This window comes from Euprymna scolopes, chromosome 5 (genome assembly GCF_053919585.1).
Source record: "Euprymna scolopes isolate OS-2025 chromosome 5, ASM5391958v1, whole genome shotgun sequence".
Lineage (NCBI taxonomy): Eukaryota > Metazoa > Mollusca > Cephalopoda > Sepiida > Sepiolidae > Euprymna > Euprymna scolopes.
In genome coordinates this window covers 178,389,877-178,409,796 of record NC_136486.1, presented here as the reverse complement: position 1 = coordinate 178,409,796, position 19,920 = coordinate 178,389,877, and the positions used below count along the sequence as shown (strand labels likewise).

The following is a 19,920-nucleotide window of genomic DNA, read 5'->3' as shown; positions in this document are numbered from 1 at the left end:
ATTTACAGCCTTTGATGTGTTGCCGTAGATGGTCATGTCATCAGCATAGATGTCAACAAATGATTTAAGTATGTGTTTAGGGAGGTCATTGATGTAGATAAGGAAGAGAGTTGGGCCCAGGATTGACCCTTGAGGGACTCCAGCATTTATATTGCAGGTCTCCGATTTTTGTCCATCTACCACTACTCTTATGAGCCTATCGGCGAGAAATGATTTAATGATTGAGAAAACATTTCCAGTTATACCGTAGCTGGAAATCTTGTGAAGTAGACCCTTATGCCATACCTTGTCGAAGGCCTTTGATATGTCAAGAGCAATTGCCCTAGAAAGGAAGCCTTTGTCAAGAGATTCACTAATCCTGTGGGATATAACCGTCAGCACATCTGCGGTAGATCTTGCAGAGCGGAAACCATATTGTGTGTCACTAAGAAGGTTATTCCTGCTGAGGTGGTTGACTATTTCTCTATTTAATATGGATTCCAGCAACTTACTCAAACACACAGGAGACTTATTGGTCTGCACTGAGAGGGAGATGACTTATCACCTGAATTCTTAAATACAGGGCAAACTGATGAGGTCTTCCAGGGAGTCGGAAAGCACTTCTCCTTAAGGCAGCGCTTAAATAGTTTCGTAAGTATGGGAGCAAGTTCTGGTTGAAGCTTTTTTAACACTATAATTGGGATGCCATCAGGGCCAGTTGCTTTACTGGAATCTAGGTTCTTGATTAGCTTGGCGACCTCATGCACGGATATTTGTATGTTACCTAGCTTGTTCTGTGTTATAGGAGGAAATATGGGGAGTTGATGGCCTTTGTCGCATAGGGTAGAATTAGCTGCAAAGTTCTTTGCAAATAGTTTGGCCTTGTCTGATGCTGACGAGATTATCTCTGGTCCATTGATAATGAATGAAATGCTATACTTTATATACACAATTAAATATTTTAACAAAATATGGATTTTTTTCATTTCAATATTTTATTTTCATCCATATAAGCAACTGCTAGATGCATGAATTTTTTAAAAATTTTTGGAACAATATCTGCATTTACATATTAAATATCTGTGTCCAACGGATGCAAATATTTGTTATATTTTTTTATATTGCAAGGTTATTAACATGTTAAAATGAAATAAAAATAAAATGATAAAATAGGTATTAAACAAATTTGATTTAAAATGGATTTTTAAAAAGTCCAACGTAAAAAATAAAAAAAAATAATTAAAATTGATAACAAAAATATCTTTTAAAGGTTGACAAAAATTTCACAGAAAAATATAAAATATATTAAAAAAATACTTGATACTTACAAGATTTATCAGACCCAACCCCACAGATACAAAAAAAAATCTATTTTATCAAGGATGTGCGTGGCCAATGAAATAAAAATCTGAAATTATAATGAATTTCCCAACCTGGTAGGCCATGGCCATCTACCAGTCATCCCCACCCCCATTTAATGGAGAGTGATCTCTCATTTCTAGACCATTCTAGTTTTTTAGGGCAGTTAATGATAAAAATGGTTTTCCGTGGGAGATAAATTTTATGAGGATTTATCATGCTAAAAAGTTGATAAAGAAAATTCACCCTAACATAAACACAAGATCCAATTCATAAGTATCCCATAAAAAAAAACTGTTCTTAACCTTACCATTAACCCTAAGTTTGAGTGGCAAGCCCACACCCAAATAAAAAACATTGTAAAACAATATGTAATAACTCTGAAAAAGTAAATACTCCTGCCACCAAATATAAAGATATTATCTTTATCGCAAAAAAAAAAAAAAATGGTTAACTGCCCTAAAATGCTCGAATGGATCGAAAATGAGGGATCATTTTATGTCAAATTCATATGTAAATTCTAAAATAATTATGTTTTCTTCAAGTTTCTCAGGGTATTTACACATAATTGCTTAAAAAAAAAATAGAATCTCATTTTGCAAAAAACATTCATCTACAAAACATTTTTTATATTGTATCGACTGATAGGTTTTAGCCTCAGTTTTGCTTTTAAATTCATTCATTTTTGCATTTTGCCTAAGAAGTTAATGTTATGTGTTAAATGTTAAAAGTATTTGGGTTTTTTTTACTTAAAATAAAAGATCAAAATGTTCAAAATTAAAAACATCAATATGTTTAGTGTAATAAACAAACAAACAAACAAAAAAATGTGGTTGTTAACAAGAAAAAAGACCCAACTGCGTATGTGAGACTTTTTGATGAATTAAAATTAAAAAGGAAATAAAGCAAAATAAGATGTGAGGAAAAGGAGGAGAGAGAAAAAAAGAAAAGGGAAAGAAAGATGAAGCAAAAAAGGGAAATAAAATGGAGTCAAGACAAAAAGCAGATTTCTATCTTAAAACAAGAAACAGATTTAAATGGAAATCTTCTAAGTTTAAATTAAAAAAAAATAAAGGTCTCATTCCTGATTATATATTTAGAAATAAAAGTTTGTTTTGATATGTCAAATTTTTCCATGAAATAATAGAATAATGTTCAAGTATTAAAAATATGTTCTTATTTCTATATTTAACATTTTCTTCTTAAAGGATTGCATATTTGTGTGTATTAGATAAGAACAGAAATTTGTCAGGAAATTAAAATTTCCAAACATTTCATTCAATTTGAACTTGATCAGAAAATTGATTAATTCATTTGAAAGCAAACATTCTAAAAATGCAGGGAATGAACAGATATCAGGAAGTGAATAATAATATCAGCGCTGTGATAAATTATGATGCATTCAAAATGTTTTCATTTCAAAATATTACACTATATGTCTTCAATTGAATTTTTATAAAATATTCATATTTTTATTACAGAAATGATATTTTGGGGAATATAATAAAGGATATTTGCTTTCAAAATGTTTGTTTTTTTATCCAATGTATAAGAATTGTATTTTCTGGCTTGCATTCAGATTATAAATCTGTGTGGGCATCTAACTATATACACCAGATGTCTATTATATAAACTTCTATAAACATATTTAAAAATTTTTTATACAAATACTTTTTTGTGATACTATTATATGCACAGTTAATATTATAATATCTACAAAAAACATACTGCAGCGAATATATTTTCAATTTAAATAAAAACATTTGGTAGCATATTTTTATCCAACTTGTTTGAATCAAGTCATACATTTGGTTTGATAAATTGGTATTCTATTTTTGTATGTTCCTGTGTTGTAATAAAATATATATAGTTGCATAAGCGCATTTAAGATTTAAAATATGTGTTTGTTCATATTATATACAATTTTGTAAATATTTTTGAGATTTAATCTACATATCAGCATTATATTTAATTTTTTATGTATTTTTACAATTGTACACAAACACACATATATATATATATATACACACACACACACACATATATATATACACACACAATTAGTTATCATTCCAAATGTCAATGGCAGAATCAACTCACACTAATTCATTAGACTATTTTAAGACAGATGCCTAAATTTTCATTGTAATAATAATAATAATAATTCTTCATAATAAAAATTTAGGCATCTGTGTTGAAAAAAAAAAAAAAGAAAAGTGAAATGAAAATTGAACTGACTCCAGTTTTTGACATTTGGAAAGAGTAATAATATACATACTCTGAAAGCGGAAATTCTCTTTCATTGAGCTTAATATTTGTTTCAATTCAAAATATAATTTATGGAATATATACATCAAGAGAATATACTTTCTCATAATCTTAAGATATATATATATATAAAAACAAACATAAGCTTTTTTTTATATATATAAACACAAATATGTATGTATTATGTGCGTGCAATATATATTATATAGAGAGAGAGAAAAAAAGGACAAAATCACAAAAATTCATAAATAGACTAATATTTTGTTTCTTTTAATAACAGAAAGTTTGTTCAAATAAACAGAAAAGATATGTTTGATATTTTTGCAAAAAAATATCACTTCAATCCACTTTAACAAAGTTTCTGTTATTACAAAAAACAGAATATTGGTCTATCATATATTTTTTTTTGTTCTTCTATACATTCTGTGATGTCAATCTCATAACTATACAAGGTTTGCAAAAGTAACGTTATCTGGCGATGTTACAACAGCAGGTTAGTGCAGAGGCTATATTTTCAGCAGAACAGAGCACCAGTCCGTTTGGCTTTTGCAAGATTATTTGAATGGCAACCTAACCAGTTGATTGATTGCCAGGCATGGACCACAATAACAGTTTCGCTTGCAGATTTTATCCCTCCTGAGATTTTCCTGCAGAAAATTCTTAACGACAAAGTCCACACAGAAAAGCCGTGTCGTATCGTCGAACTTGCGTATTTCTTCAATGCTTCATTTTTCTTTTACATTGAAACAAAATTTCAAAGTTACATATGGCGGACCCCATATATAGAAATTGTCCATATGTGTGTGTGTCTTTATACTTATCTACTTATCCTCATGACCAAGAGATTCCTGAAGGTGAACACTTGATTTGGGTTATCGATCTTAATGTTCGAAAATTTAAAAAGCTAACAGCATCATCATCATTAGAATTGACCTGTTCCTCATTTTTGGCAAAGTCTGCTACGATATTAAATGGTGATGTTGGCTCGTGGGTGTTCAACACCATGCTAAATTGTTTGTCTTGAGTTTCCTGAAAGTGTTTTGAAAAGCCTCGGATATGACAAGGCAAAAGAGGGCCGATGATTTCCAACACGTGACCTTTCTGATTTTCCTCTGGCAAAAACACTGTACTGTGCTTAACCTGTTAAAAAAAATAAATAAAACAAATGAAATGAAATCTATTAGAATAATTTGTTACACATCTCATATATATCAGTAATTATGAATATATATATATAAATATATATATCCTATGTATTTATATATATCAGTCATTATGAATATATATATATCAGTAATTATGAATATATATATATATATATATCAGTCATTATGAAAATATATATATATATATATATATCAGTCATTATGAATATATATATATATATCAGTCATTATGAATATATATATATATATATATCAGTCATTATGAATATATATATATATATATATATATATATATATCAGTAATTATGAATATATATATATATATATATATATATATATCAGTAATTATGAATATATATATATATATATATATATATATATATCAGTAATTATGAATATATATATATATATATATATATATATATATCAGTAATTATGAATATATATATATATATATATATATATATATATATCAGTAATTATGAATATATATATATATATATATATCAGTCATTATGAATATATATATATCAGTAATTATGAATATATATATATATATATCAGTCATTATGAAAATATATATATATATATATATATATATATCAGTAATTATGAATATATATATATATATATATATATATATATATATCAGTCATTATGAATATATATATATATCAGTAATTATGAATATATATATATATATATATCAGTCATTATGAATATATATATATATATATATATCAGTCATTATGAATATATATATATATATATCAGTCATTATGAATATATATATATATATATATATATATATATATATATATCAGTCATTATGAATATATATATATATATATATATATATATATATATATATCAGTCATTATGAATATATATCAGTAATTATGAATATATATATATATATCAGTAATTATGAATATATATATATATATATATATATATCAGTAATTATGAATATATATATATATATCAGTAATTATGAATATATATATATCAGTAATTATGAATATATATATATATATATATATATCAGTAATTATGAATATATATATATATATATATATCAGTAATTATGAATATATATATATATATCAGTAATTATGAATATATATATATATATATATCAGTAATTATGAATATATATATATATATATATATATATCAGTAATTATGAATATATATATATATATATATATATATATATATCAGTAATTATGAATATATATATATATATATATATATCAGTAATTATGAATATATATATATATATATATATATATCAGTAATTATGAATATATATATATATATATATATATCAGTAATTATGAATATATATATATATATATATATATATATATCAGTAATTATGAATATATATATATATATATATATCAGTAATTATGAATATATATATATATATATCAGTAATTATGAATATATATATATATATATATATATCAGTAATTATGAATATATATATATATATATATATATCAGTAATTATGAATATATATATATATATATATATATATATATCAGTAATTATGAATATATATATATATATATATATCAGTAATTATGAATATATATATATATATATATATCAGTAATTATGAATATATATATATATATATATATATATATATATATATATATATATATCAGTAATTATGAATATATCAGTAATTATGAAAATATATATAGCAGTTAAGCTACCCAGTATCTTCTGCATTTCATCAGACTAATCAAGCTAAAAAAGCATGGAATTTATGAGTATTTTTATATATATACACACGATGTTCAGTTTAGCAGTCAGATTCATTGTTATTCCCACCCACGTATTAATATTTCTATTAGTCAATGACAGAGCTTCTCTCAAACAAAGGTTTAGCTGACTTTTATTTCCTCCTTTGTTCTGTTTTTACACCACTTCATCTCACCTGCCCAATGGGGGTTGCAGTTAGGGTGCTACAGATGTTAATCAGTCATCTCCATCCTTCCCTGTCCTCCGCAGATTTGACCACCTCGCTCAGCTTCAATCCTGCCCATTCTGTGATGTTGTCTTCCAATCTCTTTTTTTGTCTTTCTTCCACCTCTGACTGTTCCCTGGAGCGCTGTTTGGCAAACCTCTCTCCTCTTGTTATGTGACCCAACCATTTTAGTCTGCGCCTCCTGATTGTGGTAACAAGATCTTCATAAGGACCAATGGTTTGCCTTATTCTGTTTTTGACTTCCTCATTGGTTATGTAATCTTTGTAAGAGATGCCAAGCAGTTTTCTGAAGACTGCTTGGCATCTCTTTTGCTCTGTTCTGAAGAGCGAGAACTCATCCTTTGTTTTTGTGAATTTGTTGAATTAAAAGCTGACATTGTTTTAACGTGTGTTTAAAGTAATTGTTTTTTAATTTCATTTTAGATGTTCAGTTTATTATTTCATAATTATTTGATGTATTTAGTATTCCTTTTCCTCATACATTGTCAACTAAAAGACAAGCAAAAATCAATACTATGATCTATGTTTAATAAAATATGAGGTGGTTTATGACAAGGCACAAAACCCTTGCAAAGACACTGTTTCTGAAAATTCCACCTGACACTAGGTGCATAGCGAAAGAAAGCAAAGTCTTTTTTCATTGTAGTAGAAAAATAAGTTCTTGCTGTAAATGTCTTCCAAAGAAAAATTAAAGATTGGAGCTTAATTGAACACTTTTCATGGAAATAACAATAGAGCAGAGAGAGACTAGTAATGTCTATTCTGTAAGAATAAGGATGTAGGGGAGAGTAAATTTCAAAATTGATTTTGTACTCTGTCCTGCCTTGACAAAGTGCTCAGAGTGGCACTTCTGCAGATGTGACAGTCTCATTTTAGGACAGATCTGAATCTTATATAATTATTGCATCTGGGGTCAGGAGTTTTCTAGAGCAATAGCATGATCCAACTATTTTTCCAACTTTAGCAACACACTGGATATACGTCTTCCATTTTAGATTTGGAATAAAAGTCCCAGGAGCTTATCAAAACAAGGGACTTCTTCAAAGAAAAAGAAGAACCCAAGCGCTGGTGATACTTGGATTTAAAGATGTAAAAAATAACAAGCCGTTTACCCCTCCCCTCCTACATCACATGTTCTAAATCCAAAGTGAATGAGCAAGGTCTTGATCACTAATGCTCTCCAAGGTGTTGCCATAGAAAATTGTGTCATCTGCATGTCAACAATTGATCTCAGGATATGGTTTGTCATATTATTGCTGAACATCAGGACGAGTGTTGGTTGCCGAATAGATGAGGCATGTCGACATTGATTCTATTTGCTTTTGAACTCTTTTGAACCATCAACAACTACTTTTATAGATCGTCTGTCAATGCGAAAGGATTCAGTGGTTATGAAGACATTGACAGATATTTCATAGCAAGTTTGAAACAGTGTTTTTTTCTCCTTGCTACAACCTCTTTGTCGCAGAAGAAATGTTATGACTATCTTTACTTTCATGGCAAATGCTCAACTGAGTTTCAATTTATGGTCCTCCCCTGCAAGACTTTCACAGCAAACCCATCTAGCTACAATCACTATCATCAATTTCCCCAACTTTCTATCGGTGCCAAAATCATAACACAAATTACATGAACAAAGCTTCTTTCATAGAACTGCCTGCCTGCAAAACTCTGTATTACGGGCCTACTTTCTAACAGATTACAAGATAGTCATCTTCAAATCCAATGTAAACAAATTTGTATTGAGCTGCCCCGTTAAATAATCCAATTCCATCCACCACTCTTAATTATTATGAATGTTGTCTCACTGACCACCTTACACTCATTAACCCTTATCCTTGAGTTGCCTTCAGGCCTTTATAAGTAATGACTCCTTCATAAAAAAAACACCTTTTGCGCCTACCAGAAGGCCTTTTATATATCAAAGACTACTGCCCTAGAAACAAAGTCCCATCAAGAAATTTGTTGATCCTATGTGGTATTACAGTCAGTACATCAGTTGTTGACCTTGCAAGACAAAATCCATATTGCTTGTCTATTAAGCAGACGCTTATGCTGAGGTAGTTGCCAACTTCTTCATTGATTCAAGCAACTTAATCATAATGCACAAGAGATTGAAATGCAGAAAATTGCCATCCAATGTTTTTAAATACTCAGCAAACTAATGATGTTTTACAAGCGAGAAAACAGTTCTTCTTTAAGCAACAGCTGAAAGTAAAGTTCTGGCAAAAGATTCTTAAGCACAACTGTGTGATTGGAATTTTGTTAGGAACAGTTGACTTGCTGGCTTCAAGGTTCCAGATAAGTTTGGCAACATCCTGAATATGTATATCACTTAATTTTTAGTCATAAGTGTGTGTCGGGGGGGGGGGTGCTCTGATGAAAAAAAAAAAAAAGAAAAAAAAAGTCAATTTTGTAAGAGAGTTATTTGTAAAAACAAATTTGGATTTGTGTATTTCCTCTCTCCGTAAATCAAGACAGATGGTCTGTCCGTGTCTGTATTAACTAAAAGCGTGGTTATGTGTTAATTCATTTCTATTTTTGTCAACGTCGATATGACTTCCAGTGTGAACCTTATTTAAAACAAACAAGGTATGATTTGATTCCTATTCATAATTAACCATCAAAAGTTTAATAAATAATTTTTAACCAACACAAAGATTCTGCAAAATAAACTTTGAATTAAACATACAATGTTAATTTGAGTTTCTTCTTTTTAACTGTTATTCTAACTTTGAATTACATAGAGCTCTCTTATAGTTTTGACAAAAGTTCATTGAAAATGCTGGTGACTATGTAGAAAAATAAATTCTGGAACAGAAAAGGTTGCTTCGTAGCTCTAGGAGGTTTTTCTTTTGGAAAGTATGACAAAGTGCGCTCCAGATACCCATGCACAGCCATTGTTCATGCTGGCAAAAGTTAATTGAGAATTGTGGTAATTTGAAGAATGAGTTACCACAATTCTCAATTAACTTTTGCCAGCATGAACAACGGCTGTGCATGGGTATCTGGAGCGCATTTTGTCATACTTTCCAAAAGAAAAACCTTCGATTTTTTTTTTTAATTCAAAATGTTGAAGAGCTACGAAGCAACCTTTTCTGTTCCAGAATTTATTTTTCTACATAGTCACCAGCATTTTCAATGAACTTTTGTCAAAAATTCAATAAAGCATCTCTACTTCTGATGCACATCCATGACAAGGATTGATTTCTTAGCATCTCAAATGATCAATATCTGCAACAAAGAAATGAAACTTTCAGGTCAAGAATGCATCAGTTCAGTCATCATAACAATTTGTAATCCATTTGGGTGGAATAACAAATAGGAGGCATTAATTTTGTAACGCCCCTCGTATTAAAAAAATTATTAAAAAATTAAAATAAATAATTATAGTAACAATTATATATATATATACATTAAGACAACAATAGTATGAAATGAAGTCACAAAACTATATATTGGTAGATATAGAATGGATCATTTATTGAATAATGGAATACAAGCAAAATTTGGGGGATAGAAGGGACTCTTTATGCCAGGGCATTTCAAAGCCTAATGCTTCTCATCAGAAGAGTAGAGAAGGTGCTAGGTAGCATGGGGGAGATATGGCGTCTAGCGTAAGGTTCATTAGGGACGAAAAAGATTAAGAGGAATTATAGAATGTTGGGGGAAGCTTTATTGAATTCTAAATAAATAAAGAAGCTTGCTATATATAGTATGATATATAAAATTGTATATGGGCTTTAACATATATATATATATATATATATATATATATATGCATATATTTTGGCAGCAAGCAAGTTATTGTCGAGGCAAGTTTGGTTAAATATGACAGCTTTCTTTTTTCTTGATTTTTCTGTTAACTTTTTCAATTTGATGAGTATTTATTTGGATCTCAGGTTGTAAATTGTTTAATACGTAACTGAATATCTTTTTGTCGGCTGTTTTTCCTTAAACACTTTCATTCCATAACCGTCATCAGTAATAATTTTGTTGTTGTTAAATATGTTACCTAGTCATGTGTACATGAACGACATCAAGACGGCGTATGTTATATCATCGTGGGAAGGAGATGAGTGTTTATGAAATGTGTATTCGTGTGATTGTCTATTCATGAGCGTCTTTGAAATCGATATACATTAGAAATGTTTGAATGTAAAAACATCAAATGGGATCATACCTTTTTCCAACAGTTTCCACATTGGCCGGGTAAGCTTTTTGAATCATTAGACTGAAATAAAGACTTTCAACTTCTTTGAGAGAGAGACTAACGCGAAACTTTGATAATATATACATAAAGGTCTTTAGTCTGGAATCATCCCATCTCCTAGAAGCTACAATCACTGTTCTAAATCACATCTCTAAGCCTGTTGTCCTCACTCTGCTTCCACGGTCGTTTTGGAAAACCCATCTTCTCTCGTTGGCTCCAAAAACTTGACCGAACTTAAACTTTTACTGATCACGTATCCTCCTAAGATACACGGCAACTTAAAGTTATTTCTATGTCAGACCGTTTGAGGTTAAAATATTTTTTAATGTTTCTTCCAAAACCTATTTGTTTATATTATTTATGTAAACATTGACTATTCTAGTTTATTCTAATATAAACATTTATCTTAACAATTTTTAATCTTAAGAAAACTAATTTATCCTAACTTGTATGGTTATCAAACATTGTCCGGGATTGTTTTATGCAACAGATTTTTTAAATTTCATTTTGGTTTTGATTTATTTGTTTAATTTTATTTAGTTAGTTAATTTCATTAAGTTGTCTGTCAGGAAAGGAAGGTAGAGTATTTTTTTTATTTAGTTAATTACTATAAGTTCTCTCTTTCTCTCTCTATATATATACTAGCAGTTCAGCCCAACTTTGCTCAGGCTCTATGTACTGTTCATAATTTGTTCTATGTGTGAATATACTTTATGTAAGATTTCAAATGTTTGGATCAAAATTTGTCTGAGTAATATCATAGAGACCGCAGAGGTCAATTTTTTTAAACTTTGATTCCAATTTTGACCCCTTAACATTTATTATTTTTGTCTCAAATCAAAATACAAAGTTTTACCCATGTCCAAGTTACTTACATCTAAAATTTCAAGCCTTTAGACCCAAAATTGACGGAGGAATTTGGTAGAATCTGCAAAGGTCAACTCTTTCAACTTTGACCCTTTGGCAGCTAAATGTTCGCCCAAAAACTGATTAAAATGCTTGCTGCATTTCTGAATACCCGTTATGTATAAATTTCAAATGTTTAGACCCAAAATTGGCTGAGTAGTTTGCTAGACATTGCAAAGGTCAAATCTTTTGAACTTTGAATTCTTGGTAGCTCAAATTTTCGACCCAAACTGATGAAAAAGCTTGCCCTATCTCTGAATACCCTTTATGTAAAATTTCAAATGTTTAGACCAGAAATTGGCTGAGTAATTTAGTAGAGACCGCAGAGGTCAATTTTTAAAAACTTTGACCCAAATATTGACTTCTTATTTATTTTTTTAGGGCTCAAATCAAATTAAAAAGTTTGATCCATGTTCAAGTAACTTACATTTAAAATTTCAAGTGTTTAAACCCAAAATTGGCAGAGGAGTTTAGTAGAGCTTTCAAAGGTCAAATCATTGAACTTTGACTCCTTGACAGCCAAATTTCTGGCCGAAAACCGATTAAAAAGATTTTCCCAAATCTTAGTACTCCTTATGTCAAATCTTGAGTCTGTAAACCAAAAATTGACAGAGTTATTTGGTAGGGAAATGTACACAGACACACACACAGACATTTTCACTTTTATAGATATATATATACTAGCAGTTCCACCCAGCTTTGCTCGGGCCCATGTTCATAACTTTATGTGCATATGTATATATTAAAAAGTGTGAATATATACGGTAATGCCTTTCTATGTAATAGGCTTCTTTAACTACCATAAAGAAAAGTTGGTAGAGACCGCAGATGGCAAATTTTTTTTAAATTTGACCCCCAATTTTGATCCTTTAACATTTATTGTTCCTATTTACAATGCCTCCCCACGGGACAGAGTTAGACACCCTTAATATTTATTGTTTTGGGCTCAAATTAAATTAAAATGTTTGACCCATGTCCAAGTAACCATCATCTAAAATTTCAAGTGTTCAGACCCAAAATTGGTGGAGGAGTTTGGTAGGGTCAGCATAGGTCAACTCTGTAAACTTTGACCTCTTGCCAGTCAAATTGTCACCCAAAAACTGATTAAAAAACTTGCGGCATGTCTCTGAATACCCTTTATGTAAAATTTCAAATGTTTAGACCCAAAATTGGCTTAATAGTTTGCTAGAGACCACAAAGGTAAAATCTTCTGAACTTTGACCCCTTGGAAGCCAAATTTTCAGAAAAAAAAATGATTAAAAAGGTTGCCCTATCTCTCAATACACTTTATGTAAAATTTCAAATGTTTAGACCAAAAATTGGCTGAGTAATTTTGTAGAGACAACAGAGTTCAATTTTTTTAAAAACTTTTACTCCAATTATGACACCTTAACATTTATTGTTTTGGGCTCAAATCAAATTATAAAGTTAGATCCATGTCCAAGTAACCTATATCTAAAATTTCAAGTGTTTAGATCTAAAATTGACGGAGGAGTTTGATAGAGTTCTCAAAGGTCAAATCGTTGAACTTTGACCCCTTAACAGCCAAATTTCTGGCCGAAAATCGATTAAAAAGATTTTCCAAAATCTCAATACCCCTTCTATCAAATCTCGAGAATATATATAGATAGAGAGAGATAATTAGGTATATGTATTGATTGTTTAATATGTTAGTACCTGAATTAAATGCTATATTGTTAGTATGTATATATATATATATATATATATATATATATATATATATATATAGTACCGTTTCGCTGTATCACAGCTCATCACTGCGGCTAGACAGGCAACTGCCTCAAGCAAAACCCGACTGCCTAAACTAGTCAAGGCTTCTCACCATTATGCTATACAGCTGCTGCAGTGCGGGTAGTGAATTAACGATGTTTTGACACATATATATGTATATGTGCCTAGTGAGGCGAACAATGAAACACATGAAGGCAATTCATCATTAGAACGTTTTCTGTTTCATTGCAGGAAAGAAAATGTATGCAGAATTTTCTATGAATGAAATGTTACTTACTTTCATAGATTTCAAGACAGCGCCTTTAAAACCAGACGGGGATAAAATAGTAGGTGGAATCCGAAACTGGGGGCCAGCAGCTGCAAAACAAGATTTCCAATTGAGAAGAAAATTGAAAAGCGCATTGACATCAATATCAGTTTCCAAGATGATTGTAGATTCGGGACGACTATCGATTTTTTTAAATCCGTCACGATTTCTTTTAATTCAGTTAAGGAATAGAAAAGTTGTTTAACAGACATTTTTTAAAGAAGAAATTTTAAAAAAATGAAAAGTACATTGTTTTTAAAGTAAAAGAGAAATTTTATAAAAATAATGGAAACGATATTTTCAAAGTGAAAAAGAAATTAAAAAAAATGAAAGGACATTTTTTAAAGTGAAAACAGTGATACAAGAAATGGAAAATAGACTAAAACAAAAAAAAAAAATAAGAAAAGAATTTCTTTTCTGTAACCAGAGCTGAAATCAGTATTTATCAACCCAATAGCCACAGCTTGTTCACAACAAGTTTCAGATGCAAAACAGATATATACAACAGCAGCAAGGAGGTGACAGTAGCTATGTGGTTAACAACATAGACTGACAATCTGGAATCCAGCTCATTCCACAGAAACACTTTCACTTATCGATGTTGGCAACCTTCACATGGTCCCTCCCGTAAATATCCAATATCTTTCTAGAATGAATTCTTTCCAGAAAGATATCAGAGAAACAAATACCAACAAAAATCATCTGATTCATATGAAATAAATAAATGCTCAACAACAAGAGAAGCAAATCATTTACTTAGGAGTGATAGAGACTAAAAATTAGTTTTCTATAAAATAATCAAAATTCTTGCAAAAATTTGTTTTATTAGTGAAACTAGCGGGATCCATGGAAATTCCACAGTTGTACTTTTCATCTGTCGTACATCGCGGCTGTGCTTAAAAGTATTTTTTTATTCGAGACAATAAGTGCATAGTTTGATGTCAGTGTGGGAACTGTACACACAATTATTCACGAGGAACTGAAGATGCAGAAGATTTGTACGAATTCCACAATTCCATTCTTATCACAGACTATTTGACCAAAATGAGCATCAAGACAGTTCTTCACCCTCCCTATAGTCCAGACCTTGCTCCCTGTGACTTTTGGTTATTCCCTAAGCTCAAGGGAAACCATGGAGGCTGTCGTTATGAGAGAACTGAGGATATGAAAGAGGTCAAGGGTCATTGACACGCTCACACAAGAGGAATAGAGTTTCATGTATGTACTATCAATAAAAGTGCTCGTACAAAACAAAGTCTGGAAGTTTATTGGACGTACTTCATATGTCTATTGTTATCCTAGCTAGAATCTTCAATCACCATAATACCACATTCAGTCCAGGAGTTGTCCTACTTAAGATTACAAAATCAACTTTTTTTTTTTTTAAATATAAACATAAATAAATCGTTTTTATTAAAATAATTTCATTGACACAGGGTGGGGAAAAAACAAAATATACAAACAGATGTCAGTTTGTGAAAAGAAAAAATGTGCATCTTGGAGATTTTCTTATCAGGAGGGAACCCTTCACTTGGCTAGCTAAGAAACTAAAAAGGACACTTTGATTCTTGCTTGAAAGCCAAGAAAATGTAAGAAAGATATTGGTACTGCTTTTTAAAATATCATTACATATTTAAATACTGAATTTTTACTGAAAACTAAAAGCAATTCGTGCCCTATTTTTTTTTTTAAATAAACATTTATTTGCAGCAAAGATATAAAACAGAAGAAATTAATATTTTGATCAAATTTTGTTATCATATATGAACCGAGCAGATATTAATTTTTAAACATTTTTGCCTCAATTTGAGAAATAGAAAAATAAAGCAAAAGGTAACGAGTGACAGAGAATGGGGCAGGCAGGATTTTTTTTTATTAAAATTAAAACTGACGTAACTTCTATAAGAAATATGCCAAAAGTAATGCCCTCTATTTTTTATTCTGCCCGAATGAATCAGTCGGGATTGCAAATGACATTGTTATGATGACTGAACTTATGCAATTATGAACTGAAACTTTTGTTTCTCTGCTGCAGATATTGACAGTGTGAGACTTTAAGAAACAACCCCTGTCATGGATGTGTGTCAGAAGCAGAGATGCGTCATTGAATGCCTCCATGCAGATAAAATTGAACCAAACAACATTCATCAGCGCTTGTTGAACATTTACAAAGCTGATGCAATTGATGTCAGCACAGTTAGGAGATGGGTTAGTTGATTTCAGATGGCAACATGGCTGCGAGTGACAAAGCATGCTTCGGACTTTTACAATCAAGGCATCAAAACAGGCTGGCAAAAATGCATCGAGAACGGTGGTAACTATGTATAAAAATAAATTTTGGGGCAAAAAAGATTGCTTGTGTTAATGGTACTACTCCCATATTCGTAGCTCTTTAGTATTTTAGTTTTTGAGTTAAAAAAAAATATGAGGTGTACTTTTGGAACGACCCTTGTATTCGTACTATGTTCGATTTTAAGAAATATTGCAAATCATTTGTGGTCAAAGTTCACAAAGAATAACTTATGAACCCTTATTCCACTTTTTCAGTTTCAAAGCAGTCAACTGTCATCTGCATAATAAATAGCGGTTGAAAACAGGTAGATACAGAAAAATACAACTGATCCGTTGATCAGATATGATCAGCTGTGTCCTTGTAGTGTACACAACAGCTACTGGTTATCAAAACAACTTCCACTCTTCAGTATCTACCGAGCTTGACCACATGCCTTTTACCTTAATTAACAGATTTCAGAGAAAACATCAGCTGATGATGATGGAATTAAGTCCCTTTTATTCAAACTCAACCAGCGCTTCTATTCAAGGAACACAAACCCTAACGTGAATTCCGCATGACCAACGCAGCGTTCCAACATTTAAAAAGACTACCGCAGAAACAACAAATGGACTTCTACTGATTCTATGCTCCAACAACAACATGACAAAAAAAAAAGAAATACTGAAGATGAAGTTTAACTTCGAAATATATTTATAAATTTCAATATAAATTTCAAACAAGATAAATGTTTGCTTATTTTGTAATAATGTGTTGTTTTGGCTTCAAACGTATCTAATAAGTATTTATTTTATTCAAACTCAACCAGCGCTTCTATTCAAGGAACACAAACCCTAATGTGTTTTGTTTATAATTTTGGAGGAGATTTATTTAACAAAAGCTGATTAATTTTTTCTTGTTTGTTCAGAAGAGAACAATGTTCAGGTGTTTAATTACGGTTGACCGTTTATGACCTGGTTGAACCAATTTGTTCAGTCGTAAATAAATGTATATAACGGCATAAATAAAGTGGGAATTGATTCAAATACGCCGTGTATATATTAGCTCAATATCCGAGTAGATGCCAGATACCTCCAGATTGTAAATGTCCATTGCTTACATTCAGTATGCCGCCATTTGTCTCAGAGAGTGGAAGATTTCATTTGTCATAAATACAATTTTTTTTAAGCACTATGCATAATAATCAAGGAAAGTTTATGAAATGTCAAAATTCTCAGTGGTAGTTTAACTCTTGAACTTCATAATTTTTATAGTTTGAAGACAAACATAGTATCATTACCTTTAAACTAATTAAAATTAATAAATATTTTTTTTATCATATACATCATAACTCAGGTCATAAAAGTTCTGGCCAATTACTGCCCCCTCTCCGTTTTAAAGGGGAGTATAATAATTTTATTCAAATCAGTAAGGGAATTAACTTCATTCAAAGCAAAGCAGAAAAAACTTTCTTTTAGGAAGTATTTTTTAACTTGATTTATTTATTTTGAGCAAGGAACTAAAGACTTTTTGGTTTCAATTTGTATGATTTAGTATTGTTGATTTGTTTTGTTTTGTTTTTTTTCACATTTTATATTGTTTAGCTGAAGCAAACATATAACTGCGTTTTCATATTTGTGTCATGTGCTTTAAGTAGTTCATGATTTGAAAGCCGTGAAAAAAACTGTAAATGACAGATGCCATAAAACATGTAGAAGAAGAAGAGTTAGATTTGTTTGGCATCTGGAAAATCGAAATTTTTAAAAAGTGGTTTTCAAATCATAAACAGCTTCAACCATTTGGACTAAGCAGGAGAGGGTAGAGCAGTAGCTCTAGATATATCTAAGACTTTTGACAGGGTATGGCATGAAGGTCTTCTCAGGAAAATCAGACCATACAGTATCACTGGAAGAATACTTAACATAATTAAATCCTTCTTAGATAAGAGAAAAATCCAGGTTGTCCTCGACAGTCGTACATCTAAACAATATGATATAAATGTGGGAGTGTCAAGGGTCTATCCTTGAACCTCTATTATTCCTAATATTCATAAATGACCTCCCTGACAAAATTGTTTGTGAGATGGGTATATATGCTGATGACACCACGCTCTATAACAGACATGACAGGAAAACAAATGAACACACATCTAAAGAAATGGCAGAAACACTAGAGGATAACCGATCTGTAGTGGAATGGGGACAAAAATGGATGGTCACATTCAATGCTGCTAAGACTAAACTTGTTTCCTTCAATAATTACAAGAAACCTTCTCTATCACCAATAGCAATGGCCAAAGACTCCTTATCTAAAAGTACAAGTTTTAAACTCCTCAGCCTAACATTCACAGGAAACAGGAGTTGGAACAATTACATTGAGAGTATTGCCAGGACCGCTGCGAAGAAGGTAGGTTCTCTCTACCTTGCTAGAAAGCTACTAACGCCTGAAAGTATCTTGTACCTCTATAAGGCCACTATTCACCTGTGTATGGAGTATTGTTGTCATATTTGGGCTGGTGCATCTGCTACTAGTCTCTCACTCCTAGATAAGGTTCAAAAGAGAGTCGCCAACCTGATAGGTCCTAAACTGTCATCTAAGCTTCAGCCTCTGTCCCATCAACGAAATGTTACATCCCTCTGCCTGTTCTACAAGTATTTTAATGGTGAATACTCCGAAGAATTGCAAGCACTTGTACCCCCCCCCCTCGACGTAAGTACCCCCAACAGACCCGACAAGCAGCTAAATCCCACCCTTTCACAGTAGAGATCCCTAGATATAAGAGAGCCTTCTACTCCAGTAGTTTCTTCCCCAGAACTGCTAGACTTTGTAATTCCCTTCCGGGACCCTGCTTCCCTGACTGTACTGACATGCAAAAGTTCAAGTGTAACGTGAACAGACGTGTGACCTTGCAACGTGTCCTTACACGCCCTTGACCCCTGATCGCGGCCCAGTTATGATCTGCGCCCTGGTCGGCACAGTTATGATATGTCGACTGGGCAACCAGGTCTGCCAACCGTTAGTACGTCGCGTCACCCAGTGAGTTCTTCGTTAAGGCGTTGGGGATTCTTCTCGGATGCTCGGTCCTCAAGGCCTGTTCTCCGTGGATCGTCTAGTTATTCTGGGTGTTCGTTGACGGATACGGTGTCACAAATGGCAAATAAAGAAATATCCACATATAGGGATCAACGCACATCAGCAACAAAACTCCGGAGGTTGGTTAATATAATATATATTTCGGAAATTCATAAAAGAAGTATTTACAGTATATACATATAGTTGACAATTAATTCAAGCAAGCAGTTAGTTCTACAACTGAGCTTCTGTTATTGAAATACCTGGTCGGTATCGCGGACTTTGCGTAATTCTCATTAAGTGATCGACACGTTATAAGCGTTGAGTTATCAGGCAACAAGCGAGGGGGAGAGAGAGGAGAGGTGATTCTGCCGAGACTTAGCTTTCTTTGACTCTGATTCCGGACTCTCTCTTCTCTCACTGACTCTTACTTAATCTCTGATTTTTCATTTCTTTTATAATACAATTATGGAATGATGACGACACCCATGTTCGTCCTCGACCAATCAAATTGCTTGATTATAATTCGACGGGGCCTTTTCTCATTGGTTGATTATACTTCGACAGGGCCCTTTTTCATTGGTCCATTTCCAAAATTGGATTGACTCCTCCCTGGCTTA

At 31.4% G+C, this 19,920-nt stretch overlaps 1 protein-coding gene across 1 annotated transcript in view; it reads right to left on the bottom strand.

Annotated features, from left to right (window-relative positions):
• Window positions 1–4,334: 4,334 nt before the first annotated feature.
• Window positions 4,335–19,920, bottom strand: part of LOC145277052 (protein downstream neighbor of Son-like) — a 72,166-nt gene continuing 56,580 nt past the window's right edge. Inside the window, exons 9-10 of the mRNA XM_080128709.1 lie at window positions 13,927–14,125; window positions 4,335–4,746 (exon numbers count right to left, since the gene is read on the bottom strand). Coding sequence (XP_079984835.1) covers window positions 4,438–4,746; window positions 13,927–14,125 — 508 coding nt within the window. The 3' untranslated portion in view covers window positions 4,335–4,437. The remainder of the gene's footprint in view (window positions 4,747–13,926; window positions 14,126–19,920) is intronic.